Consider the following 26999-nt stretch of genomic DNA (forward strand, 5'->3'; position numbering starts at 1 on the left):
GTTTAACCTCAGCTCAAGTGTACTACAGGCCTGTGAGCTTACAAAGGTATTGCATTAACATTGCATCAAATCTACCGTGACTCCACTTGAGGCAGGTAACATCGGTATAATGAATTTCATTTATTTTGTATACATGTAGCTAAATAAAATCTGAAATTCATGACAATCACTTTGAATATACTTGTACAAAATATGCTCAATGTATTTATTCATCAGTTTATGGAACAGTGGAAGTGCAGATTAGATACTCTTAAAGGGGCTTTATCATGCTCATTTTCAGGTTTCATATCAGTATGTAATGTCTACTGGGACATGTCTCCATGCTTTAATGTTCAAAAGCTCTTTATTTTTCTCATACTGCCTGTGCTGCAGCACCTCTTTTCACCCTCTGTCTGAAACCAGAGCCCAGTCTGCTCTGATTGGTTAGCTGGCTGTCTCTATTGTGATTGGTTAACCGCCTAAAGATGTCCCACCCCTTAGCCTATCACGTACAATGTGTTGTAGCACTAGCCAATACAAGCATGAGTGTTACGTAGTGATGTCACTATGTATTGGAAGTAAACAAAGGAGTCCAATGGAGGCGATTCAGGCAGGGGGGGGGAGTCAGTTTATTTGTGTAGTACTGGACAGATGTTACATTGTCCCATTGTATATGAATACAGATGGTCACAAATCAAGGTCATGCTAATTTTACTCTGTGTCTGCTGGAATGCATATTGGATTGCTGACACATTTCTAATAAGGTAGTACTGTTTCAAATGTTGAGTTTAGAGCTTGAGGAAAACACATTTTTATGCAGCTTTAAAAGATAAGGCTGTAAATATTCTATTCTATATTTGGATGTTTTTATTGTCAACAAATCCTATAGAATGACCAAAAGCAACCAATTATAGTCCAGGCAGCCAAAGCATGATGCAACTTATTCCTCTATAAATGCACTGGCTGGCATGCTTCTTTATTACAATGAAAACTGTCCCTCTGCTATGAAACCATAAGTACTTATTAGCATTACGTTTAAAAAAATACATAATTGTTATTTTTCTCAAGATTAAATCATAGTAGGAATGCATGGGCTAAGCCGCTAAGGTCCGAGTCCCGTAACCTCAAGCCAAGAAAGTTATGTTTTCATTTTGGTAAGGAAAAAATAATGGACCATTATTCTTGAAATAGGATGAAGGTTGAAGCACAGGCCTCGGAATAAACCCTTTAAATGGTATAGTCTTTAGAGTCTTAAATCCAGGGTTCGAGTTATGTGGGAGCCAATGGGAGCTGAGCTCCCATAAGGGGGGGTCTGAGCTCCCACGGACGCAGTGAAATCATACATCTGTGGGGGTCGCTAATACATTACCAACAACCATTATTTTAATCACAAATAATGCATGTGTCAATGTAATGAGTATTATTTACGTTAACGAGGTAAATAGGCTAAAAGAAAAACATGTTTTCCAAAATAACTACACATCGTATTCTCTCTTGAATGACAATATGCCTGCGCTGCACCTCCAAGGTGCGCAATAATGTAATGTATTGCGCACCTTGAATCTACAGTATTCCTGTGAGCGTGCTGCGCGAGCCGAGATGTGTGTGTGCGTAGTTTAACCTTTTCATATTTAAGTTTGTAGCAAGTAGAGGGCTGCTGCTGTGTGTGTGTGTGTGTGTGTGTGTGTGTGTGTGTGTGTGTGTGTGTGTGTGTGTGTGTGTGTGTGTGTGTGTGTGTGTGTGTGTGTGTGTGTGTGTGTGTGTGTGTGTGTGTGTGTGTGTGTGTGTGTGTGTGTGTGTGTGTGTGTGTGTGTGTGTGTGTGTTGTTGTGTGCGCGCGCACGCGTTAGTTTTAAAGACCCCCATAGAGCTCAGTTTATAACTCGAACCCTGCTTAAATCTGTTAGGTCAGTAACATGAATTATTGTCCTCTATTGTTAACATTGTGAGATAAGCTATTTGGCCTTGGCAGGGCTGTACTCTCCTTTAAGTTCTTAAGTGTGTCTTCTTTTAGTTAAAGGTTCATGTATAAATTAAACAAGTCTTTAAACATAGGGACTTTCTTTACATACATACATATAATATTCATGGAAAAATCCTCAAAGATTTTTTATTTTAAAGAAAACACAAACACTTCTATGAATCTGCCTCGGTGGGGTCCTCCTGAAACTGGTAGCAGTTGGGATCCCCTCTGACTCGAGGCGTTGCTGGGATCTGGACCCCGGTGTAGGGGTCAACACACCAGCACTCGCCCCGCTGGCCGTGGTTGGACATGTTGCACTGGAGGAAGAAAAACACAAACTAGACAAGTTGGAAAACACTAGAAACCAGAGGGAGGGGTAAGGATGCACAGTGGGAAGCAGGGGGTGCGTTAATGTAGCATGGCGTACGGAGGCTCGAGATGTGTGTTTGTGTACTCGTGTATCTTCTGATGGCGGGGGGCCACTGGATGAGAGAGAGGGCTATGGTCCGGGCGGGACGACACTCACCCAATAACAGCCCATCCTCAGGTCATGCCCCCAACTCACAACACATGCACAGCCACACATGCCATCACAGACACACACACACGCAGCGGCATGCCAGTAGACCGGCACCCCCGCAGAGCCCCCCTCCACTCAGAAATGAGGTCGTAATTGAAGTGGACACAGTTTACGCCGCGCACGCGGGGCGGCAGCGGAGGGGACGGCCAAAAGAATGAAGAGCTCGGGGGGAAAGAAAAGACTTTCCATTTTCTTCCTTCGATGAGAAAGAACAAAAAAAGTGACAGTTACAGTAATTACCCCGCGACAAGGAGGGACAACTCCAAAGGGAGCCGAGTGTTGAGGAGGTACAGTGTTCCTCCCTGGGAACCGGGGACTCCGGTCCGAAACAATGCTGTTGTTTGTGACCAGTGATGAAAATTGGCTGAGTGGTTGAGAGCCCTGCTTTAGGAAACGGTGGCGCCTATTCAAATCTTCTTTTCTGCTCTACTATCCTCGTAAGAAAACACTGGATACCTGACCTTGTTTGTCCTCTGGTGCCTGATTTCTATGGACGAGCAGAATTCAAATTCAAGCCCCCGGTCGGAAGCGTGGTTTCGTTCCTCGGCTAAACAAAAGTCTTCCCATGAAGTACGCCAAACTGTTTTATTGCCTTGTAACCTTGAGCTCAGAAGCTGTTGCTTCATTCATGGTGACAACATTTCCACACGTATGTGTGTGTATGTGTGCGTGTGTGCATAAGGGCAAAGTGTTAAGGAAAAGGAGGGTGTGTGTGACATTATTAAAAGAAATGGGGGGAAGGGGGGGTTGTGTTGTGAGTGGTGGCAGGTGGGAGTGAGGGGGAGGACATATTTTTGCCAGGGTGATTTAACCAGGCTGATACAAGTGTGTGTGTGTGTGTGTGTGTGTGTGTGTGTGTGTGTGTGTGTGTGTGTGTGTGTGTGTGTGTGTGTGTGTGTGTGTGTGTGTGTGTGTGTGTGTGTGTGTGTGTGTGTGTGTGTGTGTGTGTGTGTGTGTGTGTGTGTGTGTGTGTGGCAGTGTGTGTGTGGCAGTGTGTGTGTGTGTGTGGCAGTGTGTGTGTGTGTTTATAAAATGAGGCGACATCCAAGGGAGATTTACACAAAGTGATACAGTATGAGAGTTTGTGGGATTTTAAGGAGGTAAAAGGAGAACACAGGGAGAACATAACATATTAGACTAAACTAAAAACAAAGCTCACATACAGTTGGGATTACAATTGAGGCTTTTTTTTCCATGATCAAAGTCAGTGTAATATACAACGACCTCTAGCCAAATTCTAAACCTGACGACATTTGCAGTCACTGCAGTCTGAGCTTGTGTGCTCCCCATGAAACAGTAGCTCCCTGCTGCTGGCCAACACCACTGAGTGATGTCACAGCAGGTGGGTCACCTTTGACAGCAGATGGAAAACACCTGCTGTGACATCACTGACGGACACATGGCCGGTGTTGTGACATGCCACCCTATAGAGTGGTGCAGTGATGTCGTATTTTTGTGAGATGACCCGGAAGTTAGCATTGCAAGGGCTCCCTGTACAAAAATCCAATGGGGATTTATTGACAGAAACTGAAAAGGATATGACATTGTTTTTGTTACTTTCGTTGCAGTTGTATATGTCTTAAATGTAATTTAGGTTAACTTCCTGTTTTATTTAGATGCTTTTATTTTGAAGGCGAGTTTACGCTGTTGACAGGAAGTTGTTGGTTCTATGGAAACGTGAAATGCTACATGATGTGTGTGTGTCTCTGCTCAGCTGTGTGTGTGTGTGTGTGTGTGTGTGTGTGTGTGTGTGTGTGTGTGTGTGTGTGTGTGTGTGTGTGTGTGTGTGTGTGTGTGTGTGTGTGTGTGTGTGTGTGTGTGTGTGTGTGTGTGTGTGTGTGTGTGTGTGTGTGTGTGTGTGTGTGTGTGTGTGTGTGTGTGTGTGTGTGTGTGTGTGTGTGTGTGTGTGTGTGTGTGTGTGTGTGTGTGTGTGTGTGTGTGTTCGGTGTATGTGTGTGTCCGACACCGGCATTTGTTTTCAAATGACCATGAACAGTAATTTACACACATCTGGCTAACTCCATATGTGTATTCCCAGGTGAAAGAAGTTTGTTTAATCTTAATCTCGATGCAGGCTAGTGCTAAGGGCTGTCGGAGTGCACCGGAACGAACGCCACTATCATAATATATTCTGAAAACAAATGCCCACACACACGCACACGCACACACACACACACACACACACACACACACACACACACACACACACACACACACACACACACACACACACACACACACACACACACACACACACACACACACACACACACACACACACACACACACACACACACAATGTCCTCTATGAACCCTCCAGGGCTCCGTAGATATGAAGTAGTAATGAGCAATGGAAATTGAATGAATGATAAGCAAAGTAGGGCAAAACAAAGTATAACATTCAGTTTAAAAGAAACTCGACCTATTGCTGAAGAGATGATATATATATATTTTTTGCGTCACTATACTGTAGACATTTTAACTATATTCTTACTAAAGTACTCTATCATGTATATCTAGAAGCTTATCAGTATATGTTTAAATGATGCTTGTATGAACTAAAATGGTCTAACAGTACCATAAAGTTGAAGCATCTGTAATCAGCATTTAGACTATTATATCAATACTCATTTGGAAGTCGATATATATTAGGGACAGTATATATTGTACACATTCTTGCCTTACACAATAAACAATGGATCATTACAGAACAATGCTTGCGTGTACATGTAGGCCATATTGGATCAGCAGCCTCATTAAAGGAAAAGTCACACCGTAATGGGCATGGCCACCAACTAAAGGTCCTGAGGCAAAGGGAGCTGCTGTGCCACCATTAGAACTAGATTTACACCCAGGGACTCTCTCCAAGACAGGGCCTCAACATGTGGTGAGGGCAAGTTTCCTACATGCCACCATTTCTCTACAGACAAAAGGCTAAAGGCAAGGTATGCATAAGTATATATACTGTAGGCACAAAAGTGCTGACAGTTTATGGACCATGTCCTGCAGATACTTGTTATAGAAAAAGTCTCAGCATTAATGTAAGTGCACGTAGGTAAACGACTGAGAAGGTAGAGGGGTTTAAATTAGGATGTGATTTTAAACGTTAACATTTCACGATTCCTTTCCTCAAGACCCTATCTCCGAAGACATTCTTGATATAACCACACTTTTGTCAACCTCACCAGCTGTCATTTCATACAAGCTATAGATTGTTTATTATGTACTCACTATTTGGTAGTTGAAAAAGTCTTGTTTGGTGGATCAATCTGTAACAATACTAATTGCATATATTTGTTAACATATATATTTATTTTTGTTAACTCAAGTCTGTTGCAGTATTATTTGACCATGACATACTGTAAGATGATGTCATTAGTATTGTGTCTATACGCTTCGCTCTTTGTTATTCCTACCAAGTTTTTTAATGATGAAGCCTCCCTGCCTTAATTTGTAGCTTCGAATGTCAGAACACTCGCAAAGACGTTTGTTCATATGTGAAGATGAATTTGCGTACGTTGGTGTGACACTCTGGAATCTACCAGTCAGTGTTATATCAAAACAGAGTGATTGTTGAGGTGAAATGGCATATAGTGGCCCAGTGCGCTGTCCTTGGCTCACCTGTTTGAGGTTGTACAGTCCCTGTCTGTCACAGTTTGGAAACTTGAGCCCGTACAGGTTCTCCAGCGGGCCTCTGTTATCCTCAGAGGTCATTTTGGAGATCTCCTCTAAGACTTGTTCCAGCTCCTGCTCACAAACGCTCTGAAAGGACAAGAGAACATTATTCATTCTTAAAACAATTTAGCACAAGCACAAGGCATACATGAAAATACATTTACAGGAGCAAGACTACTTTAAGTCAATTGAACTGAAGCAATAAGTGAGACTTAGGTTGGAGGCCAAAGAATATGCTCTGTCCAAGAAAAAGAATGGCAAACATAAACATGTCGGTGTGTCTTTAAAAATGTCACAAATACACACATTAATAACTAACAATTTTTATGAGGTGTACAGTTAGGCAAGCACAAAGTTCAGCCAATATTATTGATGCCAGGCTGGTTGAGGGGAACATGAACGGCTAGACTGGCCCGCTCAGCAGGTGGCCGCTCGCACACACACACACACACACACACACACACACACACACACACACACACACACACACACACACACACACACACACACACACACACACACACACACACACACACACACACACACACACACACACACACACACACACACACACACACACACACACACACACACACACACATTGCTGTAACACACAGAGTGTATCAGGCTGCCACTGGGATCAAAGGGGTCCGGTCTTATGATTAGTTGGCTGAAGATGAGAGAGCAGGGCAGGAGGCCCCCTTATCAGACGTCTAAACATATGGATGAAAAGTTCTCTTTCTTTCTTTCTGGCTCTTTCTTTTACACTTTCTTCCTTGAGTCTTTGACTCGGTTTTTTTCTCCCTTAAAATGAAGACATAACACCTCAGTGAATGCACCCTATAGTCTCCCTGCAGTCATATATTGAAGTACAGGTTAAGGTCATTTTACGTCAAACTGTGTAGTAGTGCAGAGAGTGTATTTTCGTTGTCTGAACAGGAAGTTAGCGGGATTTTCGATTAATGCAAAAAAAGATTGAAGATTCAACTTATTGTCATTACGTAGTACAGGTAAGGCAAGGCAAGGCAAGGCAAGTTTATTTATATAGCACCTTTCAACACAAGGTAATTCAAAGTGCTTTACAAAAATGGAAGACATTTTAAAAATGGCATTTAAAATCAGTCATTAAAAAGGAAAGATAATAAAATAAACATTAAAAGAAAAAATACATGGATAAAAGTTAAAAGTTACAGTGCAGTTTAAGATGTGAATAGTTCAATTAAAAGCAGCGGCAAAAAGAAAAGTCTTCAGCCTGGATTTAAAAGTAGTAAGAGTTGCAGCGGACCTGCAGGTTTCTGGGAGTTTGTTCCAGATATTCGGAGCATAATAACTGAATGCTGCTTTACCATGTTTAGTTCTGACTCTGGGGACAGAAAGCTGACCAGTCCCTGAAGACCTGAGGGTTCTGGATGGTTCATAATTTAGCAGTAGGTCAGACATGTATTTTGGGCCTAAACCATTCAAAGCTTTATAAACCAGCAACAATATTTTGAAATCTATTCTTTGACACACAGGAAGCCAGTGTAAAGACTTCAGAACAGGAGTGATGTGATCCACTTTCTTAGTGTTAGTGAGGACTCGAGCAGCGGCGTTCTGAATTAGCTGCAGCTTTCTAATAGATTTTTTAGTGAGGCCTGTAAAGACACCATTGCAGTAGTCGAGTCTACTGAAGATAAAAGCATGGACAAGTTTTTCCAAATCCTGCTGTGACATTAGTCCTTTAATCCTAGATATGTTCTTTAGGTGATAGTAGGCTGATTTAGTAACTGCTTTAATGTGACTGTTGAAACTCAGGTCAGAGTCCATGACTACACCTAGATTTCTGGCTTTATCTGTTGTTTTGAACATTGCAGACTGAAGCTCAGCGCTAACTTTTATACGTTCTGCCTTGGCTCCAAAAACCATTACCTCAGTTTTATCTTTGTTTAATTGGAGAAAGTTCTGACACATCCAGTCATTGATTTGTTCAATGCACTTACTCAGTGTTTGAATTGGAGCATAATCTCCTGGTGAAATTGTTACGTAAATTTGTGTGTCATCCGCATAGCTATGGTAACTTATTTTGTTGTTTTTCATTATCTGAGCCAGTGGTAGCATGTAGATGTTAAAGAGAAGAGGCCCCAAGATGGAGCCTTGAGGTACCCCACATGTCATATTTGTCAACTCAGATGTGTATTTACCTATAGAAATAAAGTTTTTTCTGTCCTTTAAGTAGGACTCAAACCAATTTAGAACTGTTGCCGAAAGTCCCACCCAGTTTTCTAGTCGGTCTAGTAATATGTTGTGGTCAACAGTGTCAAATGCAGCACTGAGATCTAATAATACTAACACTGAAGTTCTGCCACTGTCTGTGTTTAAGTGGATGTCATTGAAGACCTTTACAAGAGCAGTCTCAGTGCTGTGGTTTGGACGAAATCCTGACTGGAACACATCCAAACAGTTATTTAAATGCAAGAAGTTACTCAACTGTTGAAATACTACTTTTTCAATGATTTTACCTAGAAATGGCAGGTTTGATATTGGCCTGTAATTGTTCATTACTGAGGCATCTAGATTATTCTTTTTTAAGAGCGGTTTAATGACTGCAGTTTTCAGGGCCTCTGGAAAAATACCTGAGTGAAGAGATGTGTTTACTATATGAAGTAGATCTGAGGCCATGCAAGGAAAAACATCTTTGAAAAATCCTGTTGGAATAATATCAAGGCAGCAGGAGGAGGATTTCAGAAGTTGAATAATGTCCTCTAAGTTTTTACCATTAATCTGATGGAATTGTGTCATGGTGTTTGAATTGATATTAGGTGGACATAGGGACAAAACATTTGCTGTACCTGATGTAGAGGCACTGACTGCTTGTCTAATTTTCTGAATTTTGTCAGTGAAGAAGGAGGCAAAATCATTGCACGCCCTGGTGGATAGAAATTCAGAGGCTACTGACACTGGGGGGTTAGTTAGTCTGTCGACGGTAGCAAACAAGGCACGTGCGTTGTTTTTGTTTTTGGTAATGATGTCAGAGAAGAAAGACTGTCGTGCCTTTTTCAATTCCAAATTATAAAGGCCAAGTCTCTCTTTATAGATTTCAAAGTGAACCTGGAGATTTGTTTTTCGCCACCTACGTTCAGCTTTTCGACACTCTCTTTTTTCTGTTCTCACGGTCATGGCCTTTCTCCATGGAGATATTTTCTTGCCAATCACTTCCTTTACCTTAGTTGGAGCAATGGTATCTATAACATTTTTAATTTTTGAATTAAAATGATCTACTAGCTCATTTACTGAGATGTTAGCAGGGGCAAGTGTGGATGAGAAATTATGAATAAACATTTCCCTAGTATTTTCAGTTAAATATCGCTTTGTGGTTACCTCTTTCTGAACATTTTTGTGAACAGAAATAGAGCTCTCAAAGAAAACACAGGAATGATCAGAGAGTGCAACATCAGTCACCACAACCTTTGAGATATTCAGACCCTTTGAGATAATTAAGTCCAGAGTGTGCCCCTTATTGTGCGTGGGCTCCGCCACATGCTGAGTCAGTCCATAGTTATCAAGAACACAAAACAGTTCTTTAGCCCCTCTGTCCTGGGGGTTGTCAACATGGATGTTAAAATCACCAACAATGACTAAACGGTCAAAGTCAATACACACTATAGACAGCAGTTCAGTAAAATCATCAAAAAAGCTTGCATAGTATTTGGGTGGTCTATAGATATTTAGGAACAGAGCTCGAGAGGAGCATTTCAGCTGAAGGGCCACATATTCAAAAGAAGCAAAGTCCCCATAAGATGTCTTCCTGCATTGAATGGAGTCATTGAACAAAATAGCAACTCCACCCCCTTTCTTATGCATTCTTTCCTGACTCATAAAACTAAAGTTGGGAGGGGTTGATTCGATAAGAACAGCTGCACTGTTATTTTGTTCAATCCAAGTTTCCGTTAAAAACATAAAATCGAGATTGTGCTCAGTGATAAAATCATTGATTAAAAATGTTTTTCCTGCCAAAGACCTGACATTTAATAAAGCTAGTTTAAGTTTGTTAAATACACTATCAGTAAAAAATGTTGTGACAAGCTGTGGCTGACATGGAATCACTGCTAAATTTGATAACCTCACACAAACGTTTGAGCACTTCCTGTTTCTAAGCTGATTTACCGCTCTTAATCTATTACCTATCAACACAGATATCGGCAAAGCTACTGGCAGGCAGGGCCCCGGCATGTGCTGGAAAGAGTTGAGAGTGCCATATGCCCTTGAGCCTGGACCCAGCACATATCAGTAAAAGTTTGTTGCGTTTTGTACACACACATCCTTATCAGGCTTCGGAGACTGCAGATGCTTTCTTGAAGGGATGGGAGGTGGTTGACATAGGCACAGTGATGAAGACGGGGGAGATGGTGCGCGTCTCTGCTTCGGTGATTTTGGTGGGCGTCGTTGAGGGGCGGGGGTAAAGGACATGCTGCCAACCCTGCATCTCGCCTTCATGCGGTCATCGAACTCCAGGGGGGAGGGCGAGGGTGAAAGGGTGAGCGGAGAGTAGAGAGAGCTGGGAGATGAATGAAGAGTATCCTCCAAGGCGTTGACAGGGGGGGTGACGGGCAGTGGAGACTCCTCCATTTGTGTCATAGGTCTCCCATAATCAGAACATTCCTCAGGCGGGTGCAGTGATACTTCTTCAGGGTTTTCTGCGCAATGTGTTGTGTCTTTCTCCTGTTTTGATTCCTCTTGCCGCTTGTCCTTGGCAGAGGGAACAGATTGCTGACGCAGGCAGTTGAATATGTTAGAGATAAACAATTTCACTCCTGACTTGTTCAGGCAAACTCCATCTGCCTTAAAAAGATGTCTGCGATCCCAGAAAAAGTTAAAATTGTCAATAAAATGGACAGAATGGTCAGTGCAGGCAGCTGAAAGCCACATGTTCAATGCAAACAGTCTGCTGAATCTCTCCACTCCTCTTCTGACTGGCGGTAGAGGACTGATGAACACCTCCGCATTTAGAGAGCTGACAGTTTCCAACAGACATTTAAAGTCTTCTTTCAGCGCTTCTGACTGTTGTTTCACAACATCATTTGTTCCAATATGTAGTACCACATTCTTCACAGTCGGATGTTCAGCCCCAATATGCAGGATCTTCTCAGCCAAGTCGGAGACCATATCCTTGGGAAAACAGAGTACTTTGGTGTTGTTCTTACTACACAGACCTTTTACATCTCTTACAGCAGAATCACCCACAATCAGAGTTTCAGGCCCAGCCGTTAGCTTTCCCTCTAGCCTTTTACTTTTGGAGTAGCTATTGGTCCTTACCCTGCTGTGTGAAGAGGACGGGTTATCCAGGTCATCAGAAAGAGATCTCCGGTTCTCGGTCAGCGGAGCGTATCTGTTCTGGATTGGCACACTTGGTGGTTTAGGAGGATTGTTTGTAGTTCTCCCTTTAGCAGCTGTCCACGGCTGTTTCCTAGTATGAATAGGGGTTGAAGAGGCACTCTTCCTGGGTGATAACAATGCAGGCCAGCCGGTCGCATCACAGATTTCAGAGCGCTGGGCTCTGCCTGTTATTCGTCCTCCCAAATCCCATGGAAATGATTTACTCTTAGGCTTTGCACCCAGAGAGTTCCAGGGAGGACTACCACTTGTAGATTTATTACCCAGTACACAGCCCTCCTGTTCCTTGGAAACCTTGTAGCTGCTAACTAGCTGTGAGTTAGCATACCCTTTTCCATTATCTTGCAACACTGGTAAAGTGGTGTTATTCCCACAACATAGTCCATTCACTTCCACGTTAACTTCCAACCGTTGCATTTTCATTTCCAACACAGCCATCTTCTGTTGAAGTTTGTGGAAGTCATCTGTAGAGAACGGAGGCATTTTGCTACCAACTAGCTTAAGCTAAATAGCATGCAGTAGCCTACCAGGCTTTAGCTGTTGCTAGGCCACGCTACTGTAAGACTGAGGTCGTCGTAAAAATGTTGAAATATGGCTGAAACCCTCCGTCTATTTACGATGAATAACTGTCCCAGTGATAAGTTAATGTCCAGGAGCCGCTGCTCGAAGTTTTCAGAGAATAAGAATAGGAAAATCAGCATAAAAAGTAAGCAGAGGCAAGAGCAAGCAGAAAAGCGTCTGCACTGTAAGAAAGATAACAGTTGTACTACAGGTACTATGTAACAAAATGGTTTCTCTGCATTTGACCCATCCTAGCAGTGGCGGCCGGTGGTCTTTTTTTTTGGTGGGGCTCTTGACGTACCGTAAGTGACCTACCCGGGGGGTCCGGGGGGTTTCCCCCCGGAATTTTTTTTCGAGAAATGACCCCTTAAATGATGACTTCTGGTGATGTTAGAGGGGGGGGGAAAGGAGAAATCGAGGCTTAAAAATATGAGAAGACTGATCAATACCTCCATAATCTTCAGTGTGGAAAATATTATTTATCAACCTGAACATCTACTACTTTACCAGGAATTTGTGTTCTCAGAACTGGTCTGTTTTTTTCTTTCTTAAAACTGTTCATGTTTTATGAACCAACACCTTCACCAAGTAGCTTTACAGTGAACTGCATGTGAGATATAAAATTAATAGCATCTTTTCAGTAGCATTAATTCTAAATATTTAAGTGGTTCAATACAAGTCACTACAGCATTTCAAACTGAACTGTGAATAAATGCAATTTAAAAAAAATAACCACAGCACAAAATGTCATAAATTGTGTTTTTTCTTGTTTCTCTGAGGATTATTTACAAACAGGCTTATTTACATATAGCAATAACTCAGAAATGAAAAAGCTACATCGTCTAACACGAACAACCAGTTAGCATAATGATAATATATGTGTTATGTACAATGTAACTGGCAAGGCTAGAGCAAGAAAGAACATAAAGTTTGCAAAAGGTTTAAATAACTTCAAGTATCTGTCTTCAGATTACGTGGAGGTTTTAGTCCGATGGGAAGCAGATTTTAAGCGACACCGAAGATAAACCAAAAATGTGGTGGAGCTGCAAACCGTGTAGTGTTGCTGGGACAGAACAGGAGCTATAACCGTTGGAAAATACATCACAGACAATGCAACAAACGTGGAGACAGAACAATCACTTCTGTGATAAATGCCCACTTATTAATAAACTTCTAACAACCATGGGAAACCTCCTCTCTACATATAAAGTGATATCCAAGCATGGGAAACAAAAGACAGCATTTACCTGTTTGCATCCAGCTAGCCAAGCCTTTCTTGTGTACCAGCTACTTGTGAAGCCTCGTGTATAAATTTTGTCTTTTTCACGAGATTGCTGCGATATATTCAAATCGGGTTGGTCCGGTGCAAGGTCTTTAAGCAACAATTTATCTGCCAAACTTCTCCTTTCGAAAGGATTGGAGATTAGCTCTTGAACAGAATTAGGCGCGGACCGAGGTCCGGAGACTCCACCTGCACACGAAGCCATCCTCATCAACTACTGCGTCAACCGGATACGAGTCACTGTCCAAACTACTCACAGACTGCACTGGGCGCTGACATTGGCGCCCGGTGACCGTCATCTTTGACGACGCTGATTGGCTGAAATTATATTTTCGCGGCATAGTTTACACGTTACAGATAGCAACAGTCAGCTGCTGGTGGCTGCTGCTGCACTGGTTGAAGGCTCCTCTCTTAGCGCCCAGACGAGAGAAGGTGCATGGGCAAGGCCAGGCAGGAAACATGTGACTTATCAGTAACTTTAGACATCGTAACACAATTTTAAACGAGATTTTATTGTAGATTATACATTTTACTGATACCAATTATATAATATTTACCTTGTTCATTAAAAATAAAAATAAAAACATATATATTTTTTTAAACATATTTTTTTTTTTTAATTTTAATTTTAATTATTATTATTATTTTTTTTTTTCAATATGGGAAGAGGTGGGGCGGCGCCCCTAGCGCCCCTATGGACCGGCCGCCACTGCATCCTAGTGTTAGGAGCAGTGGGCTGCCATTATGTACGGCGCCCGGGGAGCAGTGTAGGGAACGGTGCCTTGCTCAGGGACACCTCGGTAGCACTTGGTCTTTCCGGGACTTGAACTGGTGACCTTCCAGTTACCAAGCCAAGTCTCTATGGACTTCTCCACCACCGCCCCTAAAACCATCTGTGGCATTTGTTCAGCAGGATAATCTCAACAAATTAACATTACTTTTATGATTTTATAAATGCAATGGGCAGAAGTAATGCAGATAAACAATCCTGTCACAAAAGTCAACTCTTAACTAAATAGAGTTAAGGGGTGCAATAGCTACATGTTATGGAGAAACGCAATGAAATTACTAAATTAACGTATTTAAAATGAGTTACATTTACTGAGAAAAAAAACCTTTTGAATGACAGTTACTAATCTAAAAGGTTGGTGATTACCAAATCGTTGGTCAAAACATATTATTTTCGGTAAGAACTGTTCTTGGCCAATATAGCCTTCATTCTGTTGCTACCTTCTTATCTTAATTGCAGTTATATTGAATGACTTTTAATGAAAGTTTGACAGAAATCAGTGATCATTGTGAGGTTTACACTGCCTGGTTTAGGTATGTATATTTATTTAAGTCAGACTGCTGTTTATAATACTAACCTGGTCTGAACTAGCTTAACTGCCTTTGGTTTGCCACGCTACGCAGGTGAAGTTAACCTGGAGAAGTCTGGTCTTACACAGCGTCCACACGGCGGCATGCGTTGAAGCTTGCCGGTGCGCATGTCTGAAACTCGACCAACAACCAATCACATGAATCTCCCGCCCCGGACACACAAGCACGTGGTTTGATTGGCTAGAGCTTGTACTGGCATATGATTTGATTGTCTGACGCTTCAGTCGAAGCTTCAAAAGTTGAACATTGCTCAACTTTTGAAGCGAGCAACAGGAGAAGCGAAGCGACGGAACCACAATGCAGTTCGGCAAAGCGTGACGTCACCGCATTCAAAGTGAATGGGCAGAAGCGTTGAAGCTTCAACGCAAGCCGCCGTGTGGACGGGCCGTGACAGTGCCTTTACAGTGCAGATGTCCAGTTTTTAGACTGTGTGCTGAAATGTGCACAGAAAATGCAGCTGGGACTTCAAACAGCATGGGTTTGGTTGTTAGCATAAACATGCTAGCATGCCTCCTAGGCTAGCAACAGCATTCTTCTAACGTTTGTCAAACACTTAACAACATTGCCATTAACCAATGTCATTAACCTTGCACTCACTGCTGGTGGAATTCAATCGGGGCTAGCAATAGATACGTCTTGTCTTTTTTCTTGAAATGAATTAGCAGTGAAATCTGGTCTGACTGCGCAGCATAAGTACGGGATTGCTTCATGGCCAGTATGGAGAAGAACACTGATTTTAGTCACCAATATTAATTTAAACGTAGAAATGACAATACAATTTCATTTAGCTGATGCTTTTATCCAAAGTGACTTCAAATAAGTCCATTCAACCATGAAGATGTAAACTCAAGAAGAGCAAGAATCGTGCAAGTACATCATCTTTCAATAAGCTAAACCACTGTAAGTGCTACTGCATTGGCTTCAAATAAGCCACATTTCTAAGTTGTGCGTATAAAAAGGGGGAATTACATTTGTATTATTGCTTTTTGGCCAAGGCGCAGTGGAAAGACATGTAGGTCTTCAAATGTATTGATGTTAATGGAGACAGGATGCATTGTGAGTATTGTTAAGCTACATCAAGTCCTTTCTCTTTTACTGAAACCTTCCATTTCTTTTGCATAGTCAGAATTCTATTTTATCCACGCTATCTTTATATTTTACTTTATTGTCCACAATTAACTTGAAAACTGAGAGTACAGTTAAAAATGTTGGTGTGTTGTTAGTGGAGGTTAAAGTAGCCTTTAGCCTTAAGTAGAAATGAGGAGCAGGCTACAGCAATCTGATACGCAATTCTTACCCAGATTTATATTTTCAGATTTTGTCTAGAGCTACAAAAGGCTTTGTTTAAGTTTATTCAGATATCATTTACTCCATAAGACTGCTAAACAAACTTCAAATAAATTGTGTCAACCCCTTTAAGATTATCTGTCCAACGAGAATGTCTCACAGTAAAATCGTCATTTTGTCTCCATAATTTGCTTTCCATGGACAAAGTTAAAAGTAAAATATCTAGGTACTGTAATGCTCAATAAGCATACGCACCCACAATTGACCATAACAGGTTTAATGAGGCAACATATTTAGAATAAAACATCAAGACAAATGGTATAACAGGTTCTTTATGAGGGAACAATCATATGAATGTGATAAAGGGGAGTCTTTTAATTAACGAAAACAAATGTGTACAAGGGACAAAGGGGCACATGTGACACGAGCCCGGCTGACAGCGAGGCATGTGTTTTGTGTACAGTATCTGACCTCACAAGAACAAACACAGTGGAGTGCATCCATGCCTGACACCAGCTGTCTGCAGGTCCTCCCCCGCCCAGCTGCACCTCTCCTTTACCGCATTCTCTCTTTTGTTGCTTCTAATGATCGCCACAATGTTTTGTACCCTTCCACTTATGATTTTTTTTGTTTTATTTTGTTTTGCAGCTACGAGTGAGTTAAGTGAGGGAGAAAATTAGCAAATGCACATAAATGGGCCTCCGCAAGCGTAGCCCCCCCGAGGGCTTTACTAATTTGCATGAAACAGAAAGAATATATCTGTGTTTGTACACCACCCCATTAAGGCTTTTTCTGGGAACTGTTTTTCTTTTTTCGCAGAGCTGCATTTAAGACTGTGAAGTGAGTGTTAAAAAAAATGGTGGGGCGGGGGGTTCTAATCTGTTGAATGGGTTAAACTGCCAACACACATTCCACTGTAGACAGCCAAACAATATTACTTTTCATATTGAAGATGCTCATTATGGGCAATTATCTGTTTTTCTCAATGCAGCTAATGTGGCTTGTATTCACTTCATACATAATTGTTAATGCATCAATACATGGAACAAATGCATGAGGTAGTGCTAAAAGTATTCTTAAGAGTAGTAATTAGAGAGGCATCACCAAATGAGTTAGTCAGTTTGAACCACGAGGCCTCCACTTATATAATAAAGACTATGCTAACTGCTCACAAGACATCAACTTAAATGTAATTTAAAATGACATAATTATTAGCATATTATCAGCTTTTGTGTATGCTGTTTCCTTACCTCAGAGTAATCGAAGTTACCACACTAGGAAATTCTTGGAATACAAACAGATCCATTCTCACAGTTCTACGAAATCTTGATTAAAGGAGGTTGTGGTCACAAACAGGGGCGCCGTGAAAAGATATCACATTGGTTACTTAAACATTTTGTTCTTAATGTTATAAAATAGTTTGGGCCCCTGTCAGTCACAAGCCCTTAGAATCGTCCTAACTTTTCACCCCCTTACGGCGCCCCTGGTCACAAATGTGTTTACACAGTCATGCTACAGGTATTTATCTGATTGATGGGAACACAGACCTGCTCCCCCAGGTAAGGCAAATTGTTGAAACTCGTTTTTCTGTTAAAGTGAGGGTTCATTTAGGGAAAGAGTTTTGTTATGATGAATGTGGTTGTTATGATTAGGTTACGGCCTTTCACCCTAAGAATGAATGTAAGATAAAAAAAGTGTGTCTGTGCACGTGCGTGTGTTTGTGGGAGTGAAAGAGCGCCCAGAGGAGGGCACCACTGTACCAGACAATGTTTTACCCTCACAGCACATTGTTGACCGTTTGTCTTTTGATAGGCAGACATGTCATTGCACTCTGACCTACACAACTAAGACTACTAGCACAATCTAAGCTTGGAAGCTGCTGTTGGAAAAAGGGAAGCATTTGACATATTTGTACTTACTTACTTACTTGTTTTTTGTATTTGCATTTTGTGCCCTTTTTTTCTTTCATTTTTAATTTGCAATAATGGTTTTTTAAATAGTTGTATTATAGTATTTATGTTTGCTCCTTATTTCCCATTATGCATGCCCATTTAACCTACTTGGCAATACACCGGATTCTAATGCTAATTCAGATTTTTAGGGAGGAAGTTCATGCAGAATTAAACCACACTCAGATTTAGTTTGGCTAGAATGTCATACAGTATTGGCTACTGTTTCTCTACAACAAGAAAATAAGGTATAGCATAGAGTTGAGACCTTCAGCTCATACTAACTGAAGTGGTATTTGTAATGGTTCCACACACAAAATGTTATGGTGTTATGGTATATTTCTTTTTAGCACAAGGGAAGACAACTTGTATTTAATGTAGTTCCAGTAGATAAATCTTCATGTGTAAGACCCTGCATTTTCAAATAAATGTACTGGCTTCAATCTCTTTTTGCCCTTGAAATGTTTTTTAAAAAAAGCCCACATGATTAAATCAAATCAAAGTATGATATCCGCTTTACAAGTTTGCGGAGACCTCCGCCAAGGCTGTTTCATAAGTGAAAAATAATGTGTGTATCCACCCTGTGATTTAGATCCTCTCTGATTTGTTATAGGTTCTTCGTTGGCCCCTGATACACCCTTCCACCAAGGTTCATGGAAATCCGCCAATAACTTTTTAAGTCAAAAACAGAACCTCCTTGTCTGAGGTACTAATGAATCCTGAATTGTCATTTAAACATAGTTTCAAGGTTGAACTCTGACCTTTAGTTCTTTCAGGGTTTGGGCGTATTCTAGTTGATTGATCTTCATCCTGGTTTTGAGCTCATTCAGGTGTTGTTTCCTGGCCGACTCCAGCCAAATCCAAGGGTCTAGGGAAGGTCTTTTGGCGAGTGGATTCTCTGTCCCATGTACCTCTGCAACAAAACAAACAAAAACATTCTCAGACATACAGTTAATCTGAAGCATCTGTGCATGAAGTCTGCCAAGGCCTTCTTTAAAACAGACTTCACATTTTACTCAAAAGCTAATTCAACCTTTCGGTGTACTTTCTGGTCATAATCCCAGGGTAACATTCAATACTTTGGAGGTTCCCAGAAACACTTACACTGAATCAGCGCTTTGAGCATGAAAGTGTCTTGTCTTTTAGGTATGTGGTTAATGGACAGATGTTAGAAACACACCATCTCTGCTGCTTTCTAAAATACTCACATTATCTACATGTATCCATTCTTTAATCACAAGCTGTTATTAAAAGCTTTCTAATAACAGGCCCCTCTACAAATCATCTTAATCCTGGAATTAGAAGACAAAGTCGTTCTGTGTCCTGAAGGCATCCTGTGTCCTTCATACCTCATGTTACTAATTCTATACTGGACAGTCAGGCATTGCAATGGCTATAATTATTATGGCGACAGTGTGAACAGGCCCGCTAAGACCTTTGAAATAGTACAGTGTTACATCCAGCCCATTTAGGCTTATAACATGGGGTCTATTATACAGTTTGCACAGGTCTCTCAGCGGTCAGGGTCACTGATGTTGTTATACCAAAAGTATGTGATGGGAGAGACAAAACACAAACAACAAGCTAACAAGGTAATTCAGAACAGACACAAAGTAAGAAAGCAAATTAATACCGAATGCAAGTCCAAAAAATGAGATACCATTGATGGTAAAACACAAAAAACAAAGAGAGGTGAACACTGTAAATCAGCAGAGTCATCACAGACATAATGATGTGAGATTGTCTAACACATTTTAACAAGAAAGCGGTGGCTGAATTAAAGAGCTGGGCTCGTCTGCTAGTCATTGGTGGTGAGTCCAGAGCTGTGAGGAAGCCTTTCTGATTAAGGCTTTACTTGCTGACTAAGGACTTTTTCAGGAGCCTAATCTACCTGCCAGAGGCTGTGTGTGTGTGTGTGTGTGTGTGTGTGTGTGTGTGTGTGTGTGTGTGGTGTGTGTGTGTGTGTGGTGTGTGGTGTGTGTGTGTGTGTGTGTGTGTGTGTGTGTGTGTGTGTGTGTGTGTGTGTGTGTGTGTGTGTGTGTGTGTGTGTGTGTGTGTGTGTGTGTGTGTGTGTGTGTGTGTGTGTGTGTGTGTGTGTGTGTGTGTGTGTGTGTGTGTGTGTGTGTGTGTGCTATTAGCACTATAAACCAGGAGCAGAACTCTGGGATTGTAAATCATGGCAGAGTGGAAAACTGCTTCAGCGCTCCACACACCTCCTGCAATGTTTCTGTGCGTGTTCACACGTGTCTGTGCAGTGTGCACACTCTACCAGCTGTGAACGTGAGTGAGGCTTCTACATTGCAACACATGATATGATATTAATACAGATATTTTTAGAAATGCGTCAACGGGAGCTTTAGGAACCATTGGTGGACAATAACAAAACACATTTACTTACTGAACTTAAAAAGGCCCATAATGCTGTTTTTTAGTTTCTGATTGCCTGTTTTATTTTTGAAATGTCTGTATCGGTCTGTTTTTAATTCCTGTGTTTTCCTGCCTCTTTGATGGTCTGTCCTGGCCTATTTCGTTGCAACTGTTCCCCATCATCACCTGACCTCCTGTCCACCTGCACTTCATCCCCTCATTAGTTTCAGCTTGTATTGAAGCCTTGGTTCTCTGTTAGTCTTTGTTGGATCCTTGTGTGTCCTGCAATATAGTTTAGTTTGTTCTTTTGCCTTTCTGGACCAAGCCTTTGAATGAAACTAGTGTTTCTGCTTCCTGCATTTGGGTCCACCCTGCTTCACTACCCGTAAAACTGTATATCTTCATAAGCAAGTACTCTAATTGAATGAAAAAACGTTCACTTGTACTGGAGTGATATTTGACCAGAAGTACATATAAATAACCTTTAAATAAAGGAATTGTGTAAATAAAAACTATGACCTGGTGGCAAGAATACCCGATTTATCCTCCGGGACACTTGAATATATGTACACATTTTAGGGAATTTCAACCAATAGTTGTCTGAAAATGTCAATAAAACCAAACATGTCTACCTCATGGTAATCCAACAGTAAAAAAAAAAAAAAAAACATTGACAGGGTTTATCCTCTGAGGAACAAGAATGTTTTTTGCCAAATTCAATTAAATCCATCCAAAATCGTACAACATATCTCACTCCTTTGAGTTTGAAATGACCCGTATATTAAATTAACCTTTTATGTTTTTATGTCAGTCAAGCTACATAAGGAACACTTTGCAATCTGATTATCAAATTAGGGAGGCAACACTTCCAGTTAAAACTGTGTGGCCACAAACAAGACCTTAACTTATAAAGAAGTTTAATTATATTCACTGCAGTAACAGCCAACAGTCATAAATTCAAATCTCCAGCTAGTTCACAAACAGTGGAATAAGCTCCCACATGTAGTGAGAGCTTCTGCAGAACACATTATACATATTCAAAGGAGCATGATTTATGGTTTTAATCTGAGTCTGCTGCTCTCAAAATAAAATGTACAGAGTAAAAAGTGATATATCTTTCTTTTCCCCTGGTAGTTGTTAGTACACCGCACTGACACTTATGTTTCAAGAGGCTACACTGGAGCAAGACTGTTAAAAAATACTTGCAACTAGACAGACGAAGTTTTAAAAGGTGTTAAAATCCCAACTTTTTTCTATAGTTTGATACATAGGAACTCATGACAGCATGTTTCAAGGAAAGAAAAAAGTAAAACACGTCTTTAGCCAACAGCTGTCATGTAAACACTGTGTTGTTGATTCTGTCTTCAGTGCCATAGAAACTACCTGTCTCGAGCTGTTGGCTTCGGGTGTTGCCTTTAAGCAATGCTTTCACAGTTCTCTCATAGCACATAATGAGTAATGTCTTTCCAGAGTTGCTTAGCATTAATGTATCTGTGTATTTGTTAATGTATACAGTGAAGCTGTGTCTCAAAAACTTAACGGTGCTTCCACAAGCCAAAAAAGTGGCCTTACAGTACTTCAAACTATTGTCAGTGCAAATGGATCCTCTCAAGGCTCGACCACTTCAAACACTTAACGTCTGGCCAACAGACAAAAAGCAATTGAATAATGAAGGTTTGCCTAGCCAGAGATCCCCTTCAAACCTTTTACGGTTAGCTAGTTCTTTCAACTCCTGATGTTGCTATGCGTACATGTGTCATCCAAACCAAATCAAGCTGCCTTTGTAGTTTTAAGGGGAAACAATTGTTGCTCACTACAGTGTTTGTCAGACCTTAAAGACAATAGGTGCACTATAAGGTCAATGTGGTTTTCTCTTACAAATGTATGCATTTAACCATCAAAATCAGTGTGCAACCTATACCACAGATCTAAGGCGGAATTACTTTAGGCAACCAATTTACTGTCTTTTGTTGCGTGAGAGCAAAATCTGCTGTGACGGCAGTGAAAATCCTGTTTCTCAACACATTTCAATGGAATATCGAACATGTTGTAAATGTTGTATATGATTACATACATTTGTTTCCAATCGATGTTGACTTGAATATAACATGTAAAGTTAATGTTCATGTCTGTGGTCTTGCCACCTGGTTATCGGGCCAAGGCGGAGTGTCTTTTTTGTGAAGGTTCTAGAAACGACATTCAGAGCATTAATATACCAACAACAATTCACCGGATTACATGTCGTAGTTATGCTTTGGCACAGAATTAATAGATGTTGGTGCCCTATGTCCCAAGGAGGCTCATTGCTTTGTAAATTACCAATATTTCTAATTGAAATATATATTTTTTAGAATCCCTTTTCACTATCAAACTAATGGGTAATCTTTCAGTCTAAAATTCCTTAGAAGTTCAGGAAAGAGTATGAGCCAATTCAGGGTTAGAATGCCATTATGGGCTATCCATGCAGTGGCTCCAAAACTATTAGCAGCAGCCATTACAACCCAGTCATTTTCACACAAAGAGTCAATGCACTCAGGGGTTAACAACCTTTTTTCCCAAGAGCCCCCCCCCCCACACACAGCGGTAATTAAAGTTTAAAAGTCTCAAAAATGCTACAACTACTGTCACAAACTGGATGAATGTGAAGTATTTAGTTAAAGGAGGATGAAAGCGTAATTAAGGAGCGGGCGGGAGCAAACGCTTGCCTCGGGGAGGGAGAAAAAAAGCCACAGCGGAGAATAAACAGAAGGGTAACCATGGTAACTATGGGCGGGAAGTCTTCTTCGCTGCTTTTGCGGCAGACTACAGCGCCACTTACAGGCCTGGCATATGTACTACAGCGTCTCCAGCGCTTTCGAGCGGCAATGGCCAGCCGTGGCCCAACCCCACATTCCCCTGATAGGTGGAGAGTTGGCCCAATAGCCATAGCGCCACCGTCCTGACGTCAGGACAGTGTTCAAATCTGGATCAGTTTTTATCAGATCCGTTGCAGCCCCTTTTTTAGAGATTTGGGTATGGAGGAAAATAGAGAGGGTTGTGTTTTCTGACACTTGGTGAGTTCCCTGGAACACCGGGGACACATATTCATGTATAAAAGACGTACAAAAGTGCATTTTGCATGATAGGTCCCCTTTAAGTAAATGCACCTTTCTTGTTGTGTAATAAAATCTAGCTCATTATGTTGTAATCATAAAATGCAACATGTAACTCTTCAGCGTGAACTGTTTTAACATAAGCACCATGGCAACAGGCTTTTTATTAACACCTCGCGGGGAGATTTCTCTGGAATTGAAGGAGCCAACATGCAGCCTCTACACTAAGTGATGTCTCACGGCTTCATCTTTTCCTGCGAATCTGTGCTGACACACAGTTTGTGTGCACACATATTTACATAGCTAATTAAAGACCTGACAGTGCAAGTGAAATAGAATGAGCAAGTCTCAGCAGAGGATCACCTTCAGGGCAACAAGGGCAGTCTTGGACCACCGACAACTCAAGTAAAGAAAGGAGAGAGAGAAGACAGATATGCCATGGAAAGTGCAAAAAACGATCTACAATCTGTGCAGTTAAGATTGTGCAGAGAGACACACAATTGGATAAAATGCCACTGTCATGTGACTTGTTTTTAGTTCCTGTTTTAATTTGAATTCTTCTCAATCTGTTTGTCATGTCTGTTTTTTCGGTTGGTCATGTTTTGATTCTTGTATGATTCCTGAATGTTTTTTGGGTGTGACAGGATATACTATTTAAAAATAATATGCTTTACAAAGTTGTGTCCATTTTGGTATGATGTACAGACACCTGGGACGGATAGCAATTATGATTTGATTCAGTTGGAGATCAAAGCCCATACACACACTCTTTTACCTTTTGTGGACCATGACTGAGAGAATATTTTAAAGTCAACCTGCACAAAACACAATCTTATTTCACGTTTTGGGGAATGACATTAAATTGGTGTATAATGTTAGGGAATCATTTGCCCTAGTGTCCTCTTTCACCCTCTGACACAAATGCTCCAACCTTGAGCAGCCGTTATCTCCCTTAAGGAGGGGCTGCCCTAGCAAGTTGTTGTTGTTACCAGTTTGTGACCGGGCAACTGTCGGTCAGAGATAGTTATTGTTGTGGGACACCTGGAACACATCCTTCTCGGGGTGTAGATGACCTCGAGCCATAAGCAACAACAAATGTGATTCAGTGTCCCTCAGCTGTTTAGTCTATCTATTGAAGAATGTTGATTATTACACTCTGAACTAGTTAAAACCTCGAGCTACAGGAGGGGTCTTCAGAATGGATTGTGGCATCTCATCCGTGTGGTCAGACCGTGGCCCACTTGTCTTGTGAATTCTCCGGCCGAAGCTCCAAATAAACCGTTAGTGTTTGACATCAAAGCTCTAGCTCTCCATCGTGTCTCTCTTTGAGTCCTGACTCCTATTGTTTAACTAAATGAACTACTTACGTCATCATTCCGAGACAAGTCAGACTTTAGCTAAGCACCCGTGATGCACAGCCATGTGAATGTGATGTAGATGATTTATAGTCTGATGTTATCTTTTTACTTCTTGCGATTGCAATTATGCTGCTAAAAAAAGCCAAACTGGGGTTAATATTTGGAGATTATGCTGCTGAACAAAGCGTATTAAGTATCATAAACATGTGTTGGCCACAAAGTTTAATTTCTGCAATATACTAAATTCCAATAGGGAAATCCCATTGCCTTTTGCAATGCTAACCTCCCGGTCGGCCTACAAAATGACATCATCACTACACCACTCTTATTTCATGCATTTATAGAGAAGGGAAGAGGATCCAGGGTTTTAGGACATGTGCTTCAACACTGGAGGGTCACATCAGACAAAGCTGGAGAGGTGGATTTGAACTATGGACTGTTTACTCAAGCTGTCATGCTGGTTACTTCAGTTAAGTTCAGCCACATCAAGTTTATTTATATTGCACATTTAAAGAAACTGGAGTTTCACTGAGTGCTGTTGAAGATGAACAGCACACAACAATAGCATGTGAAATATTAAAAATATATAACAAAAAAACAATGATTGGAAAAATACAAGCAAATATCAAAATGTCATTTAACATTGAAACACAAAAAGCAACCACAGGCAGGTGACAAAAGGGACATTTGAACCAGCACGAATCAATCACAGTGAAAGGCTTAAAAGCCCAAGAAGGTTTCTCAATACTCTAATTTCCCCTCCTCGACTCCTCGAATCCTCGGTCCTCCGGTAGTGACCCAGAAATGGATTTCAGCGCGCCATGTTGAAGGACATCTCATTTCTCTAAATGCACATCGAGGACCGAGGATCGAGCATCGAGGAGGCTCTCTGGAGGAGCTATAATCGAGGATACACTGATGGTTCCTCTGCGGATCCTCCGTGGATGTATTTCCGGGAACAGTGATGTTTAAAAGAGTCGTGACGCACGGCCGGACTGATCTCAGCCAATGACAGCTCTGCATGCATCCCCTGGATATTATTTTATTAACTGCTTGAATCGCGACGCGATGTTTACAGTGAGGTCCGTGCAGAAAGCAGAGCAGTGTGTATAATATATATCACTCAGCATAACAGGCCTAAATTACTCTCTTTATTTGTATGCTTTAGTTTAGTAGATATATAAACAAAGAGTCGATATTTTTCTAAAACCATTTAGTGCTTCACATAATAAAATACACAACGGCTGTAGCCTGATATATATTATATGCTTTAGGAGCTATAAGAGTGTGTGTGTGTGTGTGTGTGTGTGTGTGTGTGTGTGTGTGTGTGTGTGTGTGTGTGTGTGTGTGTGTGTGTGTGTGTGTGTGTGTGTGTGTGTGTGTGTGTGTGTGTGTGTGTGTGTGTGTGTGTGTGTGTGTGTGTGTGTGTGTGTGTGAGTAGATGCGGCGGACAGACAGGTCTCAGTTGGTTTGGTTACCTATGCTTACTTTTAATACTTGTAAATAAAACCTTTGGCCCGTAATTTCATTTCCCCATTGTAGCGACCAGAGAGGGGGGGGGGGACTAAGACACGAGGATAGGAGTCGAGGAGGGGAGTCGAGGAGGGGAATTAGAGAAATTAGAAACCTTCCAAGTGTCTGTTTTCTTTCAAGTGAACAGCAGTGTGGTTATTTAGGAGTGAGAATGTAATCTCATCCAACTACAGGAAACGCCCCAAAATGTGCTATTTAATGGGGACAAAGGAGACAGATGTTGACATCTGATAGCCAGCAGTTGCTTATGCTTGAAAGCCAAACATAACACAGTGAACTGAAAGAAAACCGAACTGAGCTGATGGTCATTTTTAGCTTTTTCTTCAAGGGTTCTAACCGGCTTGAACACCAAAGCCAGTAAATCACAGCAGAGAGCTCCGATAATATGGAAGCAAACAAGAGACAGAATGATTTGAATTTGATCAGACACCGAATCTTTTGCATTGAAAATAATTACTTAGAAAATCATGTATCTGAATTTTTTTGCTCCGAATTTAACTATGTGAAATAAAAATCTGAAATATCTTGATAAGCAATTTCAAAAGCTGAATTTCAATGTATTTGTTTCAGTGTTCACAAATTCAGATCTAAAAAAAAAAAATTTGAATGGTCAAATTCAGGGGG

The 26999-nt window shown here is 41.1% G+C and overlaps 1 protein-coding gene across 1 annotated transcript in view; it reads right to left on the reverse strand.

The window, feature by feature from the left end:
* Nucleotides 1-2062: 2062 nt before the first annotated feature.
* Nucleotides 2063-26999, reverse strand: part of LOC117485597 (insulin-like growth factor-binding protein 2-B) — a 33085-nt gene continuing 8148 nt past the window's right edge. Inside the window, exons 2-4 of the mRNA XM_034134191.1 lie at nt 18787-18938; nt 6143-6283; nt 2063-2258 (exon numbers count right to left, since the gene is read on the reverse strand). Coding sequence (XP_033990082.1) covers nt 2115-2258; nt 6143-6283; nt 18787-18938 — 437 coding nt within the window. The 3' untranslated portion in view covers nt 2063-2114. The remainder of the gene's footprint in view (nt 2259-6142; nt 6284-18786; nt 18939-26999) is intronic.

Source organism: Trematomus bernacchii, unplaced genomic scaffold (genome assembly GCF_902827165.1).
Source record: "Trematomus bernacchii unplaced genomic scaffold, fTreBer1.1, whole genome shotgun sequence".
Lineage (NCBI taxonomy): Eukaryota > Metazoa > Chordata > Actinopteri > Perciformes > Nototheniidae > Trematomus > Trematomus bernacchii.